Source organism: Haplochromis burtoni, unplaced genomic scaffold (genome assembly GCF_018398535.1).
Source record: "Haplochromis burtoni strain Fernald_Lab_line unplaced genomic scaffold, NCSU_Asbu1 Contig_306, whole genome shotgun sequence".
NCBI classification, from domain to species: Eukaryota; Metazoa; Chordata; class Actinopteri; order Cichliformes; family Cichlidae; genus Haplochromis; species Haplochromis burtoni.
Window position 1 is genome coordinate 227,292 of NW_024582667.1, and position 23,746 is coordinate 251,037.

The 23,746-nt window shown below is 38.3% G+C and overlaps 3 protein-coding genes across 8 annotated transcripts in view; 2 read left to right on the forward strand and 1 right to left on the reverse strand.

The window, feature by feature from the left end:
- Positions 1-222: 222 nt before the first annotated feature.
- On the forward strand, positions 223-3,529 carry ppp1r3da (protein phosphatase 1, regulatory subunit 3Da). Its single transcript, XM_005948303.3, has 2 exons — positions 223-423; positions 663-3,529. The coding sequence occupies exon 2, from the start codon at positions 691-693 to the stop codon at positions 1,582-1,584; it is 894 nt and encodes a 297-aa protein (XP_005948365.1). The 5' UTR covers positions 223-423; positions 663-690; the 3' UTR covers positions 1,585-3,529.
- A 103-nt stretch (positions 3,530-3,632) lies between these two features.
- Positions 3,633-20,692, forward strand: sycp2 (synaptonemal complex protein 2). Of its 4 annotated transcripts, none has more exons than XM_014329584.2 (47): positions 3,633-3,729; positions 4,126-4,184; positions 4,289-4,429; positions 4,515-4,646; positions 4,734-4,838; positions 4,930-4,954; positions 5,169-5,254; positions 5,352-5,446; positions 5,580-5,614; positions 5,700-5,842; positions 5,967-6,019; positions 6,261-6,306; positions 6,515-6,613; positions 6,742-6,802; positions 6,924-7,072; positions 7,284-7,337; positions 7,716-7,802; positions 8,405-8,501; positions 9,022-9,068; positions 9,320-9,370; positions 9,824-9,887; positions 10,009-10,054; positions 10,171-10,250; positions 10,409-10,809; positions 10,924-11,051; positions 11,130-11,169; positions 11,309-11,373; positions 11,463-11,508; positions 11,618-11,652; positions 11,754-11,811; positions 11,899-12,061; positions 12,179-12,243; positions 12,328-12,513; positions 12,971-13,093; positions 13,185-13,301; positions 13,881-14,022; positions 15,153-15,439; positions 16,446-16,730; positions 16,858-16,909; positions 17,070-17,198; positions 17,651-17,826; positions 18,032-18,126; positions 18,579-18,678; positions 18,834-18,892; positions 19,580-19,658; positions 19,948-20,004; positions 20,221-20,692. In XM_014329584.2, exons 2-47 carry the CDS (start codon positions 4,161-4,163, stop codon positions 20,275-20,277), a joined length of 4,665 nt encoding a protein of 1,554 aa, XP_014185070.2. In that variant the 5' UTR covers positions 3,633-3,729; positions 4,126-4,160; the 3' UTR covers positions 20,278-20,692. The 4 variants fall into 4 exon arrangements, with proteins under 4 accessions (XP_014185070.2, XP_014185069.2, XP_042084070.1 ...); XM_014329583.2 differs by having other exon boundaries at positions 11,133-11,169; positions 11,896-12,061; XM_042228136.1 differs by having other exon boundaries at positions 3,634-3,729; positions 11,896-12,061; positions 20,221-20,691.
- A 44-nt stretch (positions 20,693-20,736) lies between these two features.
- Positions 20,737-23,746, reverse strand: part of phactr3a (phosphatase and actin regulator 3a) — a 34,544-nt gene continuing 31,534 nt past the window's right edge. For all 3 annotated transcript variants that reach the window (XM_042228137.1, XM_005948300.2, XM_005948299.2), the window contains exons 8-12: positions 22,744-22,799; positions 22,487-22,548; positions 22,244-22,384; positions 21,841-21,917; positions 20,737-21,390 (exon numbers count right to left, since the gene is read on the reverse strand). In XM_042228137.1, coding sequence (XP_042084071.1) covers positions 21,375-21,390; positions 21,841-21,917; positions 22,244-22,384; positions 22,487-22,548; positions 22,744-22,799 — 352 coding nt within the window. In that variant the 3' untranslated portion in view covers positions 20,737-21,374. The remainder of the gene's footprint in view (positions 21,391-21,840; positions 21,918-22,243; positions 22,385-22,486; positions 22,549-22,743; positions 22,800-23,746) is intronic.

Below are 23,746 nucleotides of genomic sequence, written 5' to 3' on the forward strand. Positions count from 1 at the left end.
TGGCTTCATTTTAAAGCCTTTGCTGAAGCCCCTTTTTTGCAGAGTCTTGCTTGCAGTCGATAAGCAAATGGAGTGCACAAGATGGGATCCGATGAGGACCGTGTCCCAGAGAAGGAGTTAAACAGCGTGAACTCGCACCCGCTTCATTCAAAGTACTCAATCACCCATGCGACGTCATTCTGGTCCGTGTGTAGTTTCCTGTTAACTGCGAGCACGTCAGCTGATCTGTATAGACCTCACGTTGAATGCATGTATGGGATGTTGGAGAGCGATGAAGGCAGTTAGCAGTTACAAATCAGGCTACGCGGTTGCAACCAATAACAGGCACTACACGCAGCACTGATAATACTACTCTACATGGAGGATCGAGATTGGGCTGCTTCCTACAGCTTATACGTGACTGACTCTTCGCATCTTCACATGGTGAGGTGATGTCAACGTCTGATTGCAGCAAGTGATGTTAAAGGCAGTTTCAGGAATACTGCAGTCATTTAGAGAGGCAGAAAAAGACCGTATGCATGCATGCGGGCACGTACTCCCCGAGTACACGCCCACTCTCTACTGTTTAAACGTCAAAGTTGCTCTGTTGAAAGTTGCTTCATGGCTTGTTGCATTTAGTAAGCTGATGCTGAAGCTTATGCTTTTACTTCCCAACTTTACAGGTGAACTGAACCCCTGCTCTCACCACACATGGATAAAGGGTGGTTTATTGGACTTGAGAGGATTCCTCCAGCACAGTCTGAGCAGAGGAGGTCGTGTGTTACTATTAACCTGACTGAAATGCTCCGGGCTGACAAGCCTAATGTGCAGAAGAAGCCAGTTCCAATCCGTCCCCCGAGCCCCAGAGTTTCGTTCCCAAAACAACAGTTTCACCGCAGTCTCTCCTGTGAACCTACGCCTAAACCCATCATCCGTCAGCGGTCGCACTCGCTGCCTTCTGCCACTGACAAGAAAAAGCAGTGCAGAAGTGTTGGCGTACGGTTTGTTGACTCTTTGGGACTGGACCTGGAAGACGTCAAGATTTTTAAATCGGGAGAGGATCCACTTGTGCCCCATCATGTTACCTTTAGACTGTTGATGAGTGCAGAGATGGCAGATGGAAGGCATATGGAGATTTCTTTGCCATACCTGAAGCCAGCATTTGCCCAGCAACCTGGAGACCATCCAGGATTCCTGCATCGTCTCCATGAGCAGAAAGTTTGTCTTGAAAGAGTCTTGTGTTTTGAGTTGGGGGTCATCGGAATCACCCAAGTCCTCAATTTGGACTTTGAGAAAGATGTGACGGCTCGTTATTCTTTTACAGGATGGAAGAGTTGTGCAGAAGCTAAGGCCTCTTGGGTGTCCAGCATCACTAAGAACTGTGAGGGCAGAATGGGCCAAATCAGCTGCGATACATTTCGTTTTCATCTGCCTGTACCTCCATTCCTGCAACCAGAAGCAGTGTTAGAGTTTGCCATTCAGTACAAAGTCTGTGGTGCTGAGTACTGGGACAACAACGATGGAAAGAATTATAAATTAATTTGCAAGAACTACAAGCTCTCTGTGCCCAAAGAATGCGAGGATAGCATGGTGCACTTCACTTAGTTAGTATGCACACAAAAGGGAGAAGAGTTTGAGCATTAGAACACTTAATGATTACATGTAGCAATATCTATACAAAAAACACTCGGTAAACACATCTGTCAAGGCCGTTTGGGGTCATTTTTGCAATTTTTAACCAATCTGCATAAAAAAATACGTTTTTGAGCGTGCTATAGCTTGCCATAAAATCCTTTGGGATTTGTCTTTTTGGGGGGTATTTTATGTGTAATGTTAATGGCAATAAGATAAAATGCACTGATGGAGGCATAACTACACACAGGAAACTGTTGATGCTCTTAGTAGTGCTGGCATAATAGCAGTTTGAATAAAACACACACACACACAAGTGCACTTACACCTGGTGCCAGCTTTACTGCCACTTGTATTTTTGTTTGTAAAAATTGCACTGAATTGTTATATTTTCCTAATAAAAGTTGCACTTCAGTGTGGGAACATCCCATACAAAATTTTTGGGTTAAAATGAAATTAATGGACTTCACAGTCCAGGCTTTCTACCAGCTGGATGTTGGTCTTCTGGACCGGTTTGCTGAGTTTTCAGGATCTGTATTTGGAAGTCAAATGTTGTCAAAACATGCCATAGATACAGTGTACATGTTTCTCATGTGCTAAGCCATATTTAGCTTATGAAATGCAGGAGTCCTGCATCTCAAATGGGCTTGAAGATGCCTTTCTAAAAAAAAGCTGTTATGTATTTTCCTAATTACAGAATACTCTAACAAACATATTTTGTAAATATTTCAGCTATAAGAGAATAAATGACTTTACTCTCAAGGGAAATGCAATATTTTATATTTGCAAAAGTGACAGATTCTAAGTAGCAGTAGGCCTACCACACTGTGAAAATACCCACTACCAGCTAAAATCCTGTATTCTAAATCTTACTTAGGTGTGAATATGCAAGTATTATCGCGGGAAACATGCTTCCTGATTGTGTTTTCCTTTTATATGTGTTGTTGTTGTTGAATTGCTGTTGCCCTGATACCTGTGTGTATTGCATTTCACTGCTGTAATGTTGAAAATGGGGCTAAGTTTAATTGCTGCTGCGTAGTTTATTGCAGAACAATGGGTTCTATAGGAAGATGTTAGTAGGGTTCCCCAAAAATTGATTCTGTTCATCTAGACGTAGCGTTTTCAGTTAGTAGTGTTGTTGTCTTGTCAGAAAAACAACCATGTTTTTAGCTTTGTAAGTTTTTTTTTTTTTTTAAAGGTGTTTAAATACACTATGAGGACAAAAGTATTGGGTCGCATGTCTCACTCTTTGAATTCATGTGTATAAAACCAAGCATCCATAGCCATGTGTTCAAGCTTAGCAAACTTTTGTAAAATAATTGGTAGGTTTGAAGAGCTCAATTTGAATTTGAGCGTTGTATTGTAATAGAATGCCACATTTTTAAAGAGTCATTTCCTGGAAATTTTTCCCACCTAGATATTCCAACATTAACCGTAAGAGGTATTTTTGAAAAGTGGAAGTATTTAGAAACCACAGCCACCCACGAAGTGGCAGACCATATAAAGTTACACACCGGGGTTGCTGAGACTTGAGGCACATGGTCCCTAAAAGCTGGCAACGCTCTGCTGACTCAGTAAGTGCAGAACTCCAAAACTCCTCTCGCACTAACATAACACCAGGCGCTTCTTGATATGGGTTTCATGGCCAAGCATCTCCTGTAGGTGTAGTTTATCAGGAAGATATCAAGTTAAAAACCACAGTAACTGATAAATAAAGCAGTCAGACAACTGTAGTAGAAAAGAAAGTTTAAAAATGTGAACAAAAATAAGTACAAATACTTACAGTTTACCCTTTAATATTACTTACTATACCGCAAAACAGAAAAAAAAAAATCTAAACATGGTTCTCTTGTCCCTGGTGAATAAGCAGATCTATTTCAAATCAATCAGACTAAAGAGCTGCTGAGCAACAGTGCCTGTATACAGGATTTTTTAAAAATGTATTTAATGTTGTCTTACTGTATTATGAACGGAGTCGACAGTTCCGGCTGGACGTAAATCCTCTCGCGCGTGCGCAAAGAATGCAAAGACTTCGCGCGCGTTGTGGGGATCAACTGAAAAACTTAAAATAAGAAGCAACCTGTCATGTCCTCTTTTTGTGCCAAATTTGACAGCACAGTAAGTAGAGCTGTGTATATAATATTATCTCCCTAAGGTATGTAGTAATCCCGGGCTAGCTGATGGTTATGGTCTGAAATTATTGTTGACTCGGAGAAAGTTTAGCTTCTATTAGCATCAAAGTTAAGCTAGCTAACTTCAATAAAGCCTGATGAGGTCATAAAGGTTAGCAGCATATCTCATGACATAGCTCAGATTGCATGTACTGCAATACATTTATATAAAGCATCTCATGTAGGCTCATGTGAAGATAACAGATAACTTAGTGTTTAGCTTTTTGATGGCAAATTAATTAAACTTCTGAAAATTACATGTCAATACATAATTTATATAAAGTGAGGCCTTTTAAGATAGGCCTATGATTGGTAGGTTTATGTCTGCTGTTTTTGTTTACAGTCAATTTAAAGAGGCTAAAACCTTTTCTCACAAGGATGGCACCTGCACAGAACACGCAGGTGGGAATGCATACACTTTCTCCCTTTGTAAATATTCCTATCACTTAATTAATCAATATTCAGGCCTAATGGTGAAAAGTAAATTGTATACTTCAACCTTTTAGTTGGAGCACATAATCAGTGAGGCGGTAAAGTCCGGAGATGTCCGAGCACTGGATGTGTTCTTGCAGAGGGAGATTTATGAAGAGACTCCCATGAAATGCTCTCAACAGTTTCTCAGCAAATTGGATAAACTTATCTGTAGGGTGAGATAAAACTCAAAACACCCAGTTACACAATATGATGCTGCGTTATCAGTGGAATTAATGAAACCATATTTATGTTCCTTAGGGTTTGGCTCAAAAAGACCCCAAATTGGCCAGTCTGGGATTTGCCAGTCTTTACAAGTGTGGAAAACACCTAATACTACCTGGTGGTGACCAAGGACTTTTGGGGTTAATAGCACAGGGTCTAATAAAAAAGATGAGTACACAAGTAATAATACATAAAGGTACATACTATGTGGGTTCTGTAAACTTATGTAGTCTGATTGAACCCTTTTTTGTGCAGATGGTGGAGTGGTTTGAAAAATGCAGACAACTGTGGATTCAGTGTGGGCTGCAGTGGGATGAGAACTTAATAAACCTCTCTGAAGACTTTTTAAATGCTTTAACGGTGAGCTAACTTCTAATAAGAAACACACTTTGTAAAGTCAACTGTTTCAGTATTCTTAATTTGGTTTGTTTTTATTTTCTCTATGTTAAAGGTGGTTCATCAGGCATGCGAAGAGGGTATGGATTTACATATCTCTATGTACTGTAGATAATGACATCTTTTTATACTGTTTAAAAAAGTGAATGGGGACATATTTAAGTGTAAGATGGATAAGAGTTTCTAACTTAAAAGAGGTTTCTAATAAGTTTACAGCAATTTAATGATGACTCTGTATACAAGAAGAAAGTATTGACTTTGTCTGCTATACCATGTTTTATTTTATTTTTGCAGGGACATACAAAATCACTGAGTCCTTTCTGTATCCTATTGGCCAGTTGGCTGTTGACCCTAGAAACTACGTCCTGATCCAGAAAGAGGTGTACAATAGTTTTTCAAATTTTTTTTAGAGTAACACTGAACCTGAAAGACCTCTGTTTGGTACAGTTGATTAACTGCCTAATAATGTTTTAACAGGCAATTCGGAAATTCAACTTAATTCTGGATAAAATCCCAGTGGAACTTAAAAAAGACACGAAGATCCTAATGTCACAAGAGGCCTCTGATATCATGTATGTCACTGTAGTTTTCTTAAATGATTATTAACATTAAATGTAATACAATTGGAAACATGAATGATCACAATCAAGAATGAATTACCACATTTACTAATTATTAAGAAGTAGATTGCTCATTTGATTACAGGATCAAACTGGCTGATCATATAATGGATGTTGGTGGTAAGCTTTCTTTATACATTTCTCTTTACCCAGAATTACTATTAAAAATAAAATATGTAAAACACTGTTTCTATTTCCCCCTCAGACTATGACTTTCAGTCATCCTTGATGGAGGCATTGTGCAGAATGGCCACAACTGACCAGAGGAAGGAACTTGCATATAAATGGTTCAGAATGAGCCTTGTGGCCAGTGCATTTGCCAAAATACGTGATTCTGAATTTGAGACGGTAACATTAGTCTGTTTTGGTTTATTTTATATTTGCTTTTGATTTTTGATGTGCTGGTGCTGTTGCTGATGTTGTTTATGCTGAAAGGCTGCATAAAATTGAATGCAAGTGTGTGTGATTTCAGGCTTGTCGTACATTTCTAAACATGGTGAATGGGATGCAGGGAGACAAGAGAAGGTACATACATAACAGAGCTCAGTGCTATACAACACATGTGGTTTCATTTGTAACTTTCATTCTAAACCTGAGTTAATATGAATTTTCATATGTTTGTCTATTTCTCTAAGAACATTGCATTTTACAAATTCTTTCGCTAAGCTCTTTTAATAAAAATCTCTAATTACATTCTGTATTTGGGCCATATTGACTGGAAAGATTTACTGAAAGTTCTGATGACACAATTCTTTGTGCACTGTAGGGTGTATTCCTACCCTTGTTTGGAAGCTTATCTGGACAGCAGTGAGGTCAGTATCAACAGGGATTCTGTTCTAAAATGTGAAAAACAAAACTGAATTTGAAACAACTCAGTTATTAATTGTCTGAACACACATAAGGTATCTCTCACCACACAGTCCTAGTCTGTTTAATCTAATAACAGCTTATGTCCAAATTCATGCTGTATTGTTAATACTATAAGTTGCTGTTATAATAAGGTTGTGGTTATGTTGTCAGCTGCTGATGCCCTCGGATGAGAAACTTGAGGAATTCTGGATTGACTTCAACCTCGGCAGCCACAGCATCTCTTTTTACTTCTCCTTGGCTGATGAAGAGGTACAGATACCTCAAATCAGTAATATACACACATATACAATATACATAATAATATACACATTAAAAAATCTCAACTTTTGCTTAGCACAGTCAACATCTGCTTAACAAACTTTGGTTTACCCTCAAAGGATAGCCACTGGGAAACTATATGTCTCAATGAGCATGAAGTCCAAAGCTACACTGTAAAAGGTAATGTATACACAAAGGCCAATGCACTTGTGCCTGCTCGCATTCACTGAATTTTTATTTGCATGCGACTTTGCCATTTCGTATAAGTATTTGCTCTAATAAAAAATTTCTTAATGTCCAGAGGAGGGTAAGAGGCAGGTCTTGCAGATCAAGCTGTCAGAGGTGGTCATTGTTGGTGCAGCTGAAGGATCCACTCTTACGATCCATTTCAGCTCCTCGCTGGACATCCTGCAGGCTGTGCAAAATGTCTATGGACACAGCAAAAATAAAGTAGAGTCTATCTGTCTTTACTGAATTTTCTTGCTACACCACAATAGATACATGACAAGTAAATTCTAAGGTATACATTAATGTTAAAAAGACTTTCACACCAAGTGGAAAAGTCTATATTTTCCACTGATAGAATGGGGCTCCAAACAGAAGCTAAACTGTGGTCATGATGAATTTAAGTATTTGGATTAAGACTTTCTTCTTCCGTCAGGGCTCATCTGTAGTGAAAGCTACAGCTAGATCTTTAATGGAGAACAACACTCAGGTAAACATTGGTTTGTCAACGTAATGCTCTTATTGTACTTCTGTAATAATTAGTTGTCATCTCAGATTCCAGTGTTTATTAAACTGTCAATATTTCAGCTGGAGTTGGGTTTAAATGGTAAATTGACTGGTTCCTATAGTGCTTTTGTACTCTGATTCTCAAAGCGCTTTATGCTTCAGTGCTTTCTGTATCTTCTCCAAGGACATTTGGTAGTGTAATATATTGAAATGTATAATATTTATTATTAATTTAAATCGAAATTATAATGGGTGCAAGCCTTTGTGTGTGGGTTTTTTTATTCATGTGGTTTTATTTTATCAGAAATCTTTTGTTAATGTCTAAAAAGATTTTTCATCCTGTATGTTCATCTTTTTTTAGGTTGTTCCAGAGAGCCAGGTGTCTCTTGGTGAAAGTGAAAAAAGTACTGTCAACTACGTTTTACCTGCTACAGCTGCACCAGCACAGGTAGAGATTTAAATTGTAAATTACAGACAGTTTAGACTAGACAGGAAAATGGAGTGGGAGCAGGGGCATACCATGATTGATATCAACATAAAGTTAAGTCAGTGAAGGCAGTGTTTTAGCTTACTTTACAGAAGTGTGCATATTTTTCCTGGTATTTCTGGGTATGAACAAAATTCTGCTTTATAAATTAAACCCCACTGAAAACGGTTAAAATACTAGCTGCTTCTAGAGATATGCAGTAAAATCCCTGTAATGTGTATAATATTATTTAATGTAGCAATGCAACACATACAGCACATGCAACTACCTGCAAAATAAGAAGGAAAGCAGAAAAAGATCAGTTCAGAGAAAATGAATGAGTCAAAACACAAGTTGGAAGTTAACGAAGATTGATACAACAAACAATTCCTCAGCTAAAGTCAGTATTTGCAAATATTTATTCATTTATTAATATAAATGCTAACAGCTACACTCTAACATCTTTTTTAAGGCTGGCATCAGTTATATAATGAAAGTGTAAGACAACTCTTGGTTGTGATACTTCAATAGAAAGGCACACCTGAAACTCATAAAGATTTATAGACATCTGATTTTCCCTCCAGGTGGCCACTCCAGCCAAGATGAAGATTTCTGAGGCCACTGCCGTTTTTAGCAGCGGCGGAGCTGGAAGTGTGCATCGTTCCTTCTCTCTTGCATCAAGTAGGTGACAGTAGAAAGTGTGAAGAACTGCAGCCACACCAATTCCAGCAATTGTACTAAGTTACAGGCTTTATTTTATTGGTGAGAGAAATAAGATAAGATAAGATAACCTTTATTAGTCCCACACGTGGGAAATTTGTTTTGTCACAGCAGGAAGTGGACAGTGCAAAAGTTATGAGGCAAAAATTAGAATACATGGGCTATATCACAAGAATAAACATAATCACAAAAACAACTAAATATACAAGTTGTGAAAGAAGACAAAAAGAACACCCTATACAAGTAATTTTTGCTTTTTTTAAATAGACTGTATTATAACTCTTTAGAGTATGGATAGAGTAAACATGTAAAGATACTAGAGCTGAATCAGCTTCCTCATGTCCTTTGGGGTTAGTTTAGTTCGTATGTAAATACTAAGTAGTTATTATGTGTCCAGTTGTTTCATTTGTGCTCAGTTGTATCATTCTCAACCACTGAATAAATCCTGAATGAGTATGATATTTTTTGTCCTCCTTTTTAGACACTCCAGCCAATGGCATTGGAACAGAAAAGTCACCTCTTGAAGTGGTTAGTTCACATATCACCACTGTTAAGAACTGCAGTCATAGCAGCTACTCTTTAATGTATTCAGTATTAAGTTTTAGTTATACTCTGATTATATTGCTTTATACTGTAAGTCCTTGCATACTGCACAAATAGTGTAAAGTAAATGTTCATGTTTTTGTAATGTGTACTGTTTAGCCAAGTTAGGAGTAGTTATACACCAGGTCCAGGAAATTCAGTTATTCAGTTACTATCGATGTGATGCATCTCTACAGAGCACAGCCTCTAAACCGGCCATCCAGAATAAAGGTGACAAATACAAAAAGGTACAGTCTATCTATAAATGATTAAATTTTTTAATTTTTTTTTACTACTGTTGCTACTTTTGCATGATCTTTTTAACCTTTTTGATTAAAGGAGACCATAATATGATCCAGCTGTGTAAAAAGGGGTTTTGCTTTTCACGTTTCTTAATAATTCGATGTTTTAACTACCTAGACTTATCTAGACCTCCTCTGGTCACCTAACCATTGAATTTCCATCAGGGTACTGGTTTGTTCTTTTTTTGTTTGTTTGGTTAATGCTCATAGCCTGATGTAAAGACATAATTTCCACACAGTCAGAATAAAGTGATGTAAAAATCGTTGCTGTTGGGTTCTTAACAATGCAGTCAGTGCAGCAATTATAAGCAACAGAGGATTTAGTATGAGGCACAAAGTAAATAACTGTGTTCTGCTAAATATGAAATATCATACAGTTTCATTTGCTGTCATTTGCAGAGCATACCACTGAAAGATGCTGTGAACATGGTTCTGGCTGAACAAGGAGGAGAAAAATCCAGAGGTATGATATAAATATATTTTCATTGTTTTTTGCTTAACTCAGAAATAAACTGTATTATCTTTGTTACATACAGCTTTATTTGTTTAAAGACTCATCCCATTACTGGCCTTTTCACTTGCAGAGGAGAATTTTGTGCCTGACACCCAACCCCAAACTGGGAGTAACATGCAAGTATCATGAAGAACCTCCAGTCTGTTTGCATAGCTGCATAGCCAGTGTTCTGATTGATATCTGTATGTAATGGGTCTATCTGAGTATATTTATGTTTTTATTTAAATTACAGGGCTTCTAATTGGCACAAATTTTCAGTTTCAAAAATGCTGATGATGCCAACACAGAAAACGAGTTCCCTGCCAAGATCTGGTAAACTAAGGCGGCAAAAAATATCTTCAGTATCGCTAAAATTATGAAACTGTCATTGTACATTACAGCTAGTAAAATATACAAAAAACAAGCTAGTTAAATGTTAATGCCATTAACAATTATCAGGGTTTTGATTACAGTTATTTTCCTCTCTTTAGAACCTTGTTCAGCTATGCTGCGTCCTCAGGAGCGCTCCTTATCATCGAAGTGGTCAGTTTCAGCCTCGAGCTCAGTCTGCCAAAAGCAACTGCATATCCAGCTCAGCGAGCGACTGCAGCAGGTCCTTAAGGAGAGGAACAAAGACTCTCCACCTCCTGAAGCATCTGATATCAGAAGGGACTCGAATGAAACAAATGCAGAAGACCAGTATGTTTCCTCATTATGTACTTCCAAGCCGCGACATGCCCAGAGCAATGGCCGTGCAAAAAGGAAGAGCAAGGGCCAGACGTCACTGGAGACTAGTGCTGTTCTCCAGACCTCCACAACTAAAACTCTAAAGGAGAAAAAAACACTCAAATCTGAAACTGAAAGTAAGAGGGCTCAATTAGACAAAGAAAAGGTATGACTTCTGTGAAGTTTATGCAGCTTAATGTCAAGTCCAAAATTCTTGTTAAGAATTAAGGGTTTTTTTTGTTTCTTTGGTTTTTTTATTCCTTCAAATTTCTGCTCTCAGAGAGACTCAGAGGCTGCAGGCAGCATGGTGAAGCTCATCTCTAGCCGCTATAAGGATAATGGCCAATCTAAAGAAAAACACACTTCTGAAAAGCTCACTCAGAACTGGTTTCCTTCTCTTGTCAACAGGTATGAACATTTAGGGCTGTAATTTTTCCACTTTAAATTTCCACTTCAATAATGTCATTAATGGAGTTGTTTTTGTAGTAGAACAATCTTCAATATGAGCTGGTTATCAACTGGAAAAGTAAGTGATCAATATTTGAATTATGTCTAGGATTAATTTGAGTAATTTTTAAAGTATAGTTTTTTAAAAAAACATTGAAAGCACTTTTCTGTATTTATTTTACTAAAGATAATTTATTGATTCATTTGATGTATTTTAGAGAGAAACATCCAGAAACCCAATTACATCCTACAGCAGAACCAAAACAAACTCTGTGAGGCGGAGGTAATCTAAGTCGATTAAAACATTTCAAAGATATTTGAAGATAGATTTGTCTTTCAGTGAATGTAATAGTTTTTTCCCCTGTTGTATAGAGATGACGTTTTTGCATTCAGGACCAATACACCCCTCAGTTCTGAGGTAAGTGTTACTAATGTGAGTCAGTTTTATGTATTGACATGTATCAGCATGAGAACTTAGAAAATTCAGGATTAAAGTTAACAGTCTTCTTTCACTTATTTCATTTTAGAAGGAGAACATAAACACCTGTGGCATACAGAGCAAGTAGGCCCCATTGAGAATGTTCTGTGACTTTTATTTGTCTTAAATATTAATATTTTGTTACAAATCTTTCTTAAATCTATACTTCCCATATTGTTTGACAGTGGCATCCACTCCCCAGTACTCCTCAGCACAACCAAGAAAGAGCAGCCTGTGGCGAAAGTAGGCATTCATTGTATGTTTGTGGAAACATTTTCTTCATGCTTGTGTACTCATGTCTGTCCTCTGCTGTATTCTGTGTTACAGAAGAAGGGGCATGTAAAAAAGCACCTGTTTAGTGACATAGACACAGAAAATGCCACAACAGATCTCAGCTGGCTGAGAGAGTCAGCCACAAAGTCCAAGCCCAAGGTTATCAAATACTCCAGGCAGGCGCCCATCAAACCTAGACCTGTCCCACACCATGCTTCTGGTAGGCCATTAAAGTTACATTCAGACTCAAAGTCTGAAAATTGTTGCATCACGACTGTATGCCAATAAAATTATTTGAAAACATCAGTAATTGCATACAGGTTTTGTTTAATTACAGTTGAATCTCCAGATTTAGTCCCAACCTTTCCAAGAGCTGGATTGGGTAATAACAAACCAACTCAGGTAAGGAATGATTAATGTTTTTGTAAATTGTGTGCTACAAGCTGCACTATTTTAAGTAACCACAGTGTGTCACTGTTGTATCAGAAAAACGGGCGCATGAAAAGGGACCTTGGTCAGCCAAAGGAGAGAGTAAAGCTAGCAGCAGCACCTAGCAGACGACATGCAGCTAAGAGGCCCAAGAGAGTTGCAGCCGCCTCTACCAGAAGCTACAAAGAGCCAGATACTGATGACAGTCAGCCAGAAGAACCTGAGGATCCTCCTGCTACCAAGGCAGGAGACAGACTTCTTTTTTTAAGCATTGTTACTGTTTTTTGTTTTTGTTTTTTTAAACGGTTAACAGGTACCACTTTGCTTTTTTAAGTAATCCTATTGGCAACAGTGTCAAGAGTAAACAAAAGATGAAGCAGACATGTTTATTAAAACATTTTGTAAATATATATAGTGTAAAAAGGCAAACTTCATCCTGCCTCCACACATTATATTGAATATCAAAATGCCTTTTTTCATGGACTTTCATGGCCGTCTTTTCAATACTCTAAAGGTATACAATTTTAAGCTCAGGTGTAGAAAATATATTTCTCAGTCACAGTGTTAATAAACTACTCACTAAACCATAGTGAGTTTTAAAAATACACATTTCATTTGGTGAAAAGACAAAAAAACAAACTTTCAAGCCAGTGCAACAATAATAATGTATATTTTGTACCTTTCTTTTCTTTATAAATAGTACTCATTCTCTGCAAAAACTGTGGAAGTTCATGCAACTCAAAAAAAAAAGAAAAAGACTGACAGCACCCAGCAAATGGAAAACAATATAAACCCATGCGCAAAGAAGCCAGCCACTTCCAAGGTCATTTGTGTTTAATGTCATCTTTACTAAGTGGTTATGTGAGAAATGGCTGGAGCAATATCATATTTATTTTTCTTCTGAATTTCAACAGAAATATTTTATAGACCAGCAGAGGAAGCATGAGAAAACCTCTGAGCGAGCAGCTGCTACCTACAGGAGAAAACGCAACAACAACCAGTCAGATTTTAAAAAACCTTCTGTACTTAAGGTAGGACATCAGTTCTGCACAGAAATGTTCTTATTACTTGTTGTCTTCAACTCACAGCTTTACATCTTTGCAGATACTAAGTGTTTATACACGTATTTGTTATAGATGGGTAATTCAGACTTAGATCATGTTTGATTTTTATAGAATTTACACAGCACATGTATAAGCAATCATGAACAAGTGGTAAATTTAAATGAGAAACGATGACATTCATAGGCTAACAGCTTCTCAGTTACAAGGTAGAACTTCCCTAAACCATGCCCTGCTTTACCCCTTTAACTCAACAGTGGAAAGCAATTTATAAAGATGTTAAACTATCAGCTGAGACCAGAAACTCACTAGAAAAACCCCAGATTTTTCTTATCAGACCTGGCAGCTATGTTTATCATATTTATACAGTCTTTGATCTGAATATATTTCAGTAGTTTATTATTTAACGTCAAAAGGAGAAATTTAATTTTTTTTGGCTGTATTTAGCTGAGAATATGCTGTGGTCTTAAATCTTCACCTGCAGGTTGTGTTTCTGAATGGATTTCACAGTATAATATGTTGTCATAAATAACATACTTTGTTCTCCAGCAGAGGCCTGAAAATGTTCCTCAAGAAACTTCAAAATTGAAAAAGACAAATGCCCAAGAACAGATGAGTTCATTGAAGGATTCCTGGGTTACTTGCCAGACCTCTTTCTGTCCATCCCCTCCTCTCATGGAAAAGATGAGATGTAAGATACAATAAAAAACGACTCTCTAGCGTCAGAGTTAGATAAGAGCCATTTGATCCCTCTGACAGCTGCTAATGTCTATTTAATGTTTAATGTTTGATCAAATGGTTTGTTAATTCCATCACAGTGGTGACATGTATCATGACCCCAATTCCCCCCTGACAACCTTAGACACTGTAAAATGTCAATAAAAACAGAATGCAGTGATTTGTAAATCATATTAACCCATATTTTGTTCACAATAGAACACAGAAAATAACATATTAAATGTTTAAACTGAGATATTTTACTATTTCATGAAAAATAATAGCTCATTTTGGATTTGATGGAAGCAATAAAAGGCTGGTAAACTAAGTGTGCTTAAAATGAAACCACTGGAGAAAGATTATGCACTTAATTAGATTGATTGGCACAGGTTAGTAACGTGATTTGGGGGTAAAAAGTGCATTTCTCAGAAGTAAAGATGACAGGTTCATCTGAAATTCATTTCAAAATGAACTTGAATTTTGTCTTAAAATGATACATTTTTCACTTCTTTCTATTCTGAATTAAATATGGGTTTATGAACTTTTCAAATCATTGGATTGTGTTTTTATTTTTCACTGCATTGCAATTTTTTCAGAATTCAGGTTGTACTTAATAGTCATTTTAACATTAGAAAAAAAAGTTTTCCTTTAGTGACACATATTTTTTCTTCAGCAGAAGAGTGGATGGTAATCTTTGATTTTCATTATTGTGTAGAAACATTGACTCTCAAAAGGTGAGATCGTCAGAAACGCTAACCTAACGTATTACTCCGAGTCATAATGATGAGTCTCGTTATCTTTCTTAACATTTATATTTGTAAAAAATTATACTCTTCACACAAAACCCCCTTTTTGTAACGCTGGTTCTTTATCAGCTGTTAGATATTTGTATAAACCCCTGTGAAACAATTTGGTGCCGGCAATGTGTGTTTCCATGGCAGTGAAACCTTTTCACTCTAAACACTTTATGTAAAGCATTGCATAAAGAAACCTTTTGCTCTCCAACCTCTATGTAGAGGAACTTGTATATATTGACCTTCTACTCTTTGTCCAACTTCTGAAGCCAGCTGTTTGAACATCTGTGCTTATTTTGGATCCCCGCAGCTGCTGATAGGTCAGTCCCAACCTTGGATTTGACCTGCTCCCCTCTTCTCACCCCGCGGGGATCCCCGCTGCCTGCCTCCCCTAAGCCTTCTTGCCAAGACACCCCCTCGCCAGTCCTGCTGCTACCCAAACCTAAAGTCAGAAGTAAAGAAATGTGCAAGTCTTCTTTCTACACTGCAGAAAAGAATCATGGCTCATCCAAGACTCATTCTAAGCAGTCTGTCCCTTCTCTCACTTCACTTGGAGGACAAATCCCTGCACCTCCGACTGAACTTAGTGCAGCAAAGGTACATCACCTTTCTGACATATTATGGCACTGTGGTAAGGTATCTGTCAAGGGTTAAAACAGAAAGAAAGTGTTTTAGGGTAGAAAAATACTTGTTTCACATTCACCCTAAAAAACGGCACAGTGCAAAATATATGAGTATGGGTTTTTTCTAATTCGTTGAGTTGAAAGTATATTTTTTTTATTTCTGAACATTGCTTCAGCAAATAGTGGAGTATTCCAGTGTGGGTGGTGTTCTGTTATTAAAGAAAATAAATAACAAAGTAAGATGGAAAGGGTAGTCACACCTAACTCAGCAAAAAGGCCAGAAGGGAAAGAGTGAGGAGGCCTTATTGATTTAATTTGTCTTTGCTCCTCTTTGTATAAAGTTAGTCCAGTATACTGCACATCTGTAGCGATCCGCCGTGGGCTGAGTTGTTAAATTCATCTGGACTCACCATAAAGATGTTTATACACTCATTTTGGCATCTTTGTCAGGTCTTTAAGCTATTCATGCACTAACTCTGCATAGATGTTATTGATGTCAGTCAACAGTCTTGTGAGAATCAGTAGCACAACTTGAATAGTAGCGTGAGTTATTATAACTCCCTCCCCTTAAAAACCTTATTTTGAACCTTGTCCTTTATAAGCAACTGGAAAGTTTGATTTGCAAACTGCTAAATTCTACTCCAGACAGTTATTTTCTCTAACATGAGATGGCTACGGCTAAACGAAGCCATTCTTATGAGTTAGCCATGTGAGGAATTCCTAATAAATAGATCTTTTAATTATGGGGAAATGCACATGATGATTGAAATGACCTACTTAATGCCGTACAGAGCAGATCATGGCTTTGCAGCACTTAATCTGTGCTTCTTCATGCATTGTGGGAAATGTCTTTTTCATTTATTGTCACTTATCTATGGCAGACATGATCATTAGCTAACCACAAAACGAGTTACCATATTTTTTTTTTGACATTATTTCTCATCACTTTCTGCCGCCTTCAATCTTCTATTTGTTTCCAGATTAGTACAATCGAACAGCATCTTTCTTCAGCACCTCATTCTCCTTTGTCCACTCGACCCCTGCTGACATCCACACTCCTTGAGCTGGACAAACCACCCTTGCCTTCTCCTGCTCAGTCACCATTTCCAAATGACACAATTAGCCATGGCCACCGCTGTAGTTTGAGTAATGTGTCTTCAATATCCCAGATTTCACTAAGCTTATCATCTATTAACTCATCAGTACTCACCAGCAAAGTTAAGGACGGTCCCACTGTTGCCCTGGCTCTATCTGTTAAAGCAGAGGTATTGGCTCTTTACTGATTTTTGGTTTCTTTTTTTGATTAATGTAACTTTACAGCTGAAGAACAAAAAAAACTTTAAGAACACTAAATCACTCAAACTAACTAACTCATTACTGTCCTCCTGATAGATGACGCCACTGTCAGACCAAGAGTCAAAACTCGCACAGTCTCATGTTTCAGGTAAAATAAACGTTTAACTTGTTTTTTGGGGGGGTTTGCCATAAATTTCCTGGTTGCTACAGTTTAATTCCACTGTTAGGTCCACTCTGCACCAAATTAAAGTTGCGCTTCATTATAAAATGCCATCCTATCTAATTGTCACATCTGATTTTTGAAACAGGGCCCAGCCGCAAGCGCCACATTTCCTTGTCTAGTGATTCAGAGGACGAGGAGACAGAAGAGAGTATGAGAAGCAAGATGAGAGGGAATCACTCTCCTCATTTGAAGCCACGGAAATTATTCAAGTCGTGTAAGACATATTCAGAGTCTCTTACATAGATAAGCACAGGAAAACCTTAACTACACATGCCTTAATCAGACAAGCTAACATGTGTTTCAACTTTGGCACAGGAAGTTTCTTCATGTGGTTTTTTTTTTTTAGATCAGGATTTTACTACATCCAAATCTAATCTAAGGTGATCTATCTGAATGTATTTTTTGGAACTATTTTGTTAAATTGACGGTGTTAAATTATATGTGATGTAAAAGAGATACACAGGAAGTCAAAATATTCCTTGCAGCACAGTCAAAACACCTTTGTTTTTTTATAACTATATGATTTAGGATGTAGTGAGGATATTTAAGATATCAGTGGCATCTTTAAAAGATCTGGTAAAAAAAACTATGAAACATTCTTGAATCAGAATTTGACCCTAATGTTGTCCTTTCTAATATGTTAATGTTCCTGTTTGTTACCTACAGTTGAGGTGCCTGCTGTGGATGAGTTGAGCCAGGTGAAGTCTTCCTCTGGTCATTGGGAGGGTGAAGTAACAGATGGAGACGTGGACATTGATGAAGGTTTAGATTTGCCAGAAATTGCTGTAAACCCAAGAAACATGTGTCAGCAGTTGAGCTCGGAGCTCAAGAAGAAGTTCCAGGTTGGAAATGTGTCCAGACATACAACATAGTTAGAGAATAGTGCTGCACACTACATTGCATCTGTGCTGTGTTCACAATTTAAAGGAACACTTAATGTTGTGAGAAATCTAGTATGTGGTAAACATGTATTTGAGACAGCAGTGTGTACTGCTGTTGAATGATTACTTACAAAACTGCTACATAACCATATATGTTCATGTTCAGAAACGTTACAGCATGATGGAGCTTTACAACAAGCAGTCTTTGAAGACCGTCCAGCAACACGTCTCTTCCATTAATATGCAAATTACCAAATGCAGGTCAGTTAGTTTGTCAGTGTGTAAATGAACTATAAGTCTGATCTTTTCGGTTAATATGCAACATTTGTTATCGCCAACCTTTAATTAATTTGATGGCCGATAGCACACTAACAGAGAAGTCCTGAAAGGCAAGTGAGAATCTATAGTGATCATTTTATTTTAACCTAAATTATTTTCTCTTGTGTGTTCATAACTGGAGAATATGAAAAAGAAAGATTTGGCAGAATAATCTATTCAAAAAAAAATGTGTATCTGGGCTTCTTCACACAGGGGTCCTTAGCAAATGTGAAATCTAGTTAGAAGTCAGTTTGCTGTGTTAATAAATCCTTTTTATGTTTTATTGGCTACAACCCTACAGTGGTCTTTCGTGAGTGTGATAGGGCACTGTAACCTTTGTTTGTATTTCCTTGTAGATTTCTACTTTTCTGGTTAATTGTCTGTCCTCTCTACAGGACTCAGAGGCTTAAACAGATTCAGAAGGTCCTCCTGGAGGAGATACACAAATTGGAGCAGGATGACACTGTGCTGAAAAACATGGATAATGACCTCACTGTAGGTTATTCTGACTCTGTCTGCCACATAGAGAAAATGCAGAAAGCGATATTAAAAACAAAATATCCAGCCATACAATGTTCTGTTGAATAATACCTGCCGCCAGGATGATCTGTTGTAGATTTGACCAGTGCCAATGGTTTTTCCTTATACAGATGTACTGGAAAAAACAGATGACGGCTTTCCATTCTTACCAGAAGCAGGAAATCACAAGGTGAAATTAAAGCGTGTGTTTGTGTGTGTTTGAGTACTAAAAGAGTCTTATAATTCTGTTTTCCACACTCTGATCAATGGTGTCCTTTCAGGTTTAAAGAAGAATACACAGAATTATCTAATTTTTCTGTTGGAAGAAAGATTAAAACTTTTGATTTGAAAAAAGCTTTTTTCATTAAGCTTGAAATCATCAACTATTCTTCTTCCTATCATTTAGCTGGGGTTATCGTAAGCATTCCCTCCATAGTTACACTGCTAGTAGCTGAAAATAAAAATAAAGCACCCCCATTTATCAACTTCCCCCATATGGTAATTAACACACATAATCTATACAGTCGTTTCAGATATGTCTGACTTCGTCACTCAGTGAGTATATGAGAAACCAATATCAGTATTATTCCTTTGATAAACATATATTTTATTAATTGCCATTTATGCCCTCTGTTTTAAAAAAATTCCATATGCAGTTTATTATGCTGCTAACTCCTCGAATCTGAGAAGGGATTGTATTAAATGGGTCCTTTAGCCACAATACTCTGCAGTCCATACTTGTGTCACTAATTTGTCGTTTGTTCTTTGTTATCTTGGTAGTTCCATCCTGAGTGACACGATAGCCACGAAAATATTTAAAAATGTGTAAAAGAAATCAGATATACAGCTCCATGGTTGTCTGTCTCCTTATTTCCAGAAATGAGCTCCTGAAGAGAGCGCTTCAGAGTAACACGTGCAACAGCTTGGAGTATGAGGAGAGAATATTCACATCTGAGGTGTGATCCTCATGCATAGACTTCACAGTATATCTAATATTTGCTTCATTGTGTTGCTTGAGTGCAGTCTGTAGCTGTAACTCAAAATTCAGCTTTGAATAATCAGTGTTTATGTGTTTTAATTTAGAAGAGGTCATCTGCCTGTCAAGCTGTCTATCAAATATGACTTTTGCTGAGTGGCCTTTGTGACATTTTGCTATCTCTTTTATTCTCCCCCTGTGTGTCCTGACTGTGTCATATTCTTTATTACCACTCCCAAAAACCCTGCTGCTGTTTGTGCTGTTTTCAGATGTGCACGATCAGAAAAGACATGAAGTCAGTTCAGGACAAATTCCTCAGTGAGATGGTGAGTATGAACAGGTGAAACTTCAGGAAACAGAGAAGAGCTGGGCTTGCATTGTGTGTCTTTAATGTTGTGTCCATCACTCTGTCAAAAGAACAATGGTTCTGTGAAAGCTTGTGCATAAGCACGTACCATTGAAAGAAAAGTATGACTCAGATGATGTTGTGTAAGATCTCAAATTAAGCGTCTTTCTCGAATGTTTCTTTGTGTCCTTTATAGCTGGAGGGAGAGCTCCAGAGAGTCAAGAAAGGACTGCATGCTTTGTTCTTCCCCTGATGAGGGAGCCGGGTTTGAGTTCAACACTGTCCCGGAACGCAATAAAGCAGGTTGTGTGTTTCGTGCTGTCCTAGGCAGTTCTGCTGTGCTCAAAGTATTTTCATGCAGTGTTTATTTTTCTGGATTCTGCTTTGATTCCATGCAGATGTCTTTGGTTTATTCTAATGGTGCTTTGTTCCAGTGTTTGGGATTTTATTGGAAATGTTGTGTTCTGGTGTTATTTTATGGCTTTTATAAATTGAATAAGTTTTGGTGTTATTGTAAGCTCTGCCATGCTATTCATTGACTTGACTCTATTTTTAACCCTAATTCTTGATTTATTCATTGAAGCTTGTTAAGTACTAGAAATGGTCAAGTAAACTTTCAAGATCTTAATTGTATTGATTGTTTTTTAATAACTCCTCTACCATATTGTTAAATGAAAATAAAGTTGTTTTAAAAATAAATGAGGCAGCACAGTTTAAAAAAAAGGCCTTGTATTTTGAAGACAAGTAAGTGCTTACAAAGGTATTTCTCTTTTCAGTGAAGACGTCGACGGTCCCATTCTGATTGACATACTGTATGTACAGTTAATATCAAATTCAACCCCCAATGCCACCTCCCCCACGCTGCACAGTCTTTACACAGTCTTGACACATTATTCATCAGTTAAGAAAAGGTGAAGCTGGTCACATGCACAACTTCTTCCCACTACACAGATTCACACAATCTTGTCAGGAGTCCATGAATTAGTACAAAAAAAAGAAAAAAAAACAATGACTGAATGACAAGATTGTTTTGTTTTTGTTTTTTTAATACTCTGCTCTTGTCCTGAGAGTCAGAGGCTCCACCAAAGTCTCTTCCACCTGCCAGTTTCCACGTTTGGCACTCAGCAGTCTCCAGGACACGCCAGTGCTAACATTACCATCATCATCTCTCCCATACCCGTGACTTCATACTGATAATATGATGGTCAAGGGTGGCGGAAGATTCTTAAAAAAAGGCGCGCCGAAGACAGAAAGGCTCCGGGCTCTTTGAACTGTCGCCACTGAGCAGCTTCTAGCAGCTTCAGGAAATGTCAAAGCTCAGCATTTCTTCACAGAAGAAACTCCACACTTTCACGGTCGGTGGAACCTGGAGAGACAAATAGAAAGAAAGGGAATAGAAATAAATGGTGAGAGCAAGAGGGTGCCTTTGTTACCAGATGCCCTTCTGTTATTGCAGCCATTAATCAGTTCTATGGCTCTATTTTTAGCACAGCCGTTTACAGTGCTGAGAAGCCAGGCACGTACACTCCTACCCTCCCTCTAGGTCACTGTTACAACTCACGAGGTCTCGTGCTTTTCAAACATGATTAAGCCGAGGACACGGTGGCCTTTCATCATGCTTTGCTACCTGGTAGTGAGAACTCTCTGGAGGACAACCTCCCCCTCCCCATTATAGCACTCCCATCTATCTTTAGCTCCTGCATGCACCTCTGTATGCTCAAGGAGAGCTAAATTTAGACTGCTGCAGCTTAGAATAGAGCATCAACCCATGCATGCATGTTCTTCCAAACACAGGCAGGCGTTTCCAAATGCTGACCTCGTTAGATGTTTGCTTGAGGCATGCACTTCCATCTCGGTGCTCTTAAACTCGTTCAGCTCTTTCCGGATTGCAGCCTGTTGGGAAGAGGAAAAAATGCATCAGTGCATCAAGCAGCAAAGCAACAACAGGAAGAAAGAAATATATATATATATTTGTGTATAAAATCAGGCTAAAAAGTTTAAAGAGGACAGGGGATTTTGTGAGATAAGCTGATAACAGCAACTTGCAGTGCTGGATAGCCTGAGTAATAGGTCAATGGGGAATTTGGGAAAAGATGTTGGGTATTTGTTTAATCCAACTGACTTAAATAGTGAAATTGATTTTGGCGATAAGTCCTGAGTGAGTGGTGGCAATAAGACATAGAGATCAACGTGATGTGACTGCACTATCCAATACATACCTTGTCTGCTGCTGACAGACGAGTCCAGGGCTTGTCTGCTCTCCTGTCGTAGTCCTGAGCTTTAGCTACCTCCACATAGTCACTGAAGCGGATGAGGATCTTTCTGTCCCGCAGTTCATCTACCGTGGGCCGCTGGTTGAGCTGGAAGAGACAAGAAGGTGCCAAACATTTGTCACCGTCTGTTGTTTACATTGAAATAACCAGAGCATCAGAACAGTGTATTTAATAGAAACGGAGTCTCACCTTTCTGTTTAGCCGCTGTTTGATCTCCCTCCTCTCCTCTTGTTCTGTCTGGTCGTTTCTCTCTAAGAAAGTAAAAACAGCTCCTTTTAAAAATTCATAATTACATTTTTAAAAAATGAAGAAAAAAGTGTACTCATGCGTTGTTTACTGCGCTGATTAATGCATGCGCTTGATGTATTAAATATGGCATGCCTCTCTGTGAGATACTTCGCTGTGAGTGAAATATTCGGGAGTAGTTTTGCGGTGTTTGAACTCACGTTTCAAAATGTTCCGACTCTCCAGCTCCTCCACATTCGGTCTCTGGCTCAGCCTCCTGCGGAGAAACACCAAAACCACGTTTTGAACCATCGTATCTTCAGATAACCTGTCCGGTCCTCTTTAAACGGGCTGCAGCTTCTTCGCTGTGCGCGTTCTCGAGAGGAATCCCCTATGTTTCCATCTCGCATCCAAACCGCGGCTGTGAGACTTCAGCGGAGGCGCTCCCCACATCTGGAACAATCAGCGAAGCGAATTCTCCTTTTTTGTTGTTGTTATTATTATTTTGAGAAGTCTGCTAATTATTTCTCGGGTACTGTGTTCTGCATCTCAGATGCGGTAGTATCTGCTGCACAACGCCGCAGCAGTGAAGGCTCTCCTCTCTACTACTCGCTACACGCGCTTTTCAACTGGGTCGTGATGAGCTGCTGGTGCGCGACTCCCCCCAGTCTCCCTGGTTACTGCATGCCGAATTAATGGAGGCGGGGCATAGCGGGCTCTCGCTAAAGGCATCCCCAGCCTCCTCCTGATGTGCGCTGGACTACTGCCACAGTCATCTCTCACCCTCTTTGTTGCACCAGTTGAATTCAGTTTTTCCTATTTTGTTTTTGTTTTTTAAATGAGGAAATATTGTTATAAAAAACATAATTTACTTTGTGATATAATACAATCTCTTAGTGGTGGTGCTCAAATGACTGAATTTAGGCTCCCACATGCTGACCCATCACCATCAAAGAGCCCAAAAGGTCTTCAAAGTTCAATATCTTTTGCTGCTGCTGACATTTATTATTTATACAAAGGGCTCAGCTTCAGACAGCGTGCGGCACACATCACAGTGCACCTCTACAGGTGGAAAGGACAGAGAGGGTAGAGCACAGCAGGGCTCTCTTTATCCTTTTGACCAAACCAATATTTGGACTCTTTATAGTTCTTGTTCTGTAACAGATCAAAGTTAAGTCACATAGAACGAGCTGAATGAGGTTTTGTATGTTTATCGCTGGATAG

What these genes read in the sequence shown, in the direction of transcription:
- sycp2 (XM_042228136.1), top strand. Translation starts at nt 4,161, where the DNA reads ATGGCACCTGCACAGAACACGCAG. An exon ending in ATGCAGGGAGACAAGAGAAG is followed by an intron (nt 6,020 to 6,260) that starts GTACATACATAA and finishes TGTGCACTGTAG; the next exon opens with GGTGTATTCCTACCCTTGTT. An exon ending in CCCCAAACTGGGAGTAACAT is followed by an intron (nt 10,055 to 10,170) that starts GCAAGTATCATG and finishes TTTAAATTACAG; the next exon opens with GGCTTCTAATTGGCACAAAT.
- ppp1r3da (XM_005948303.3), top strand. Translation starts at nt 691, where the DNA reads ATGGATAAAGGGTGGTTTATTGGACTTGAGAGGATTCCTCCAGCACAG.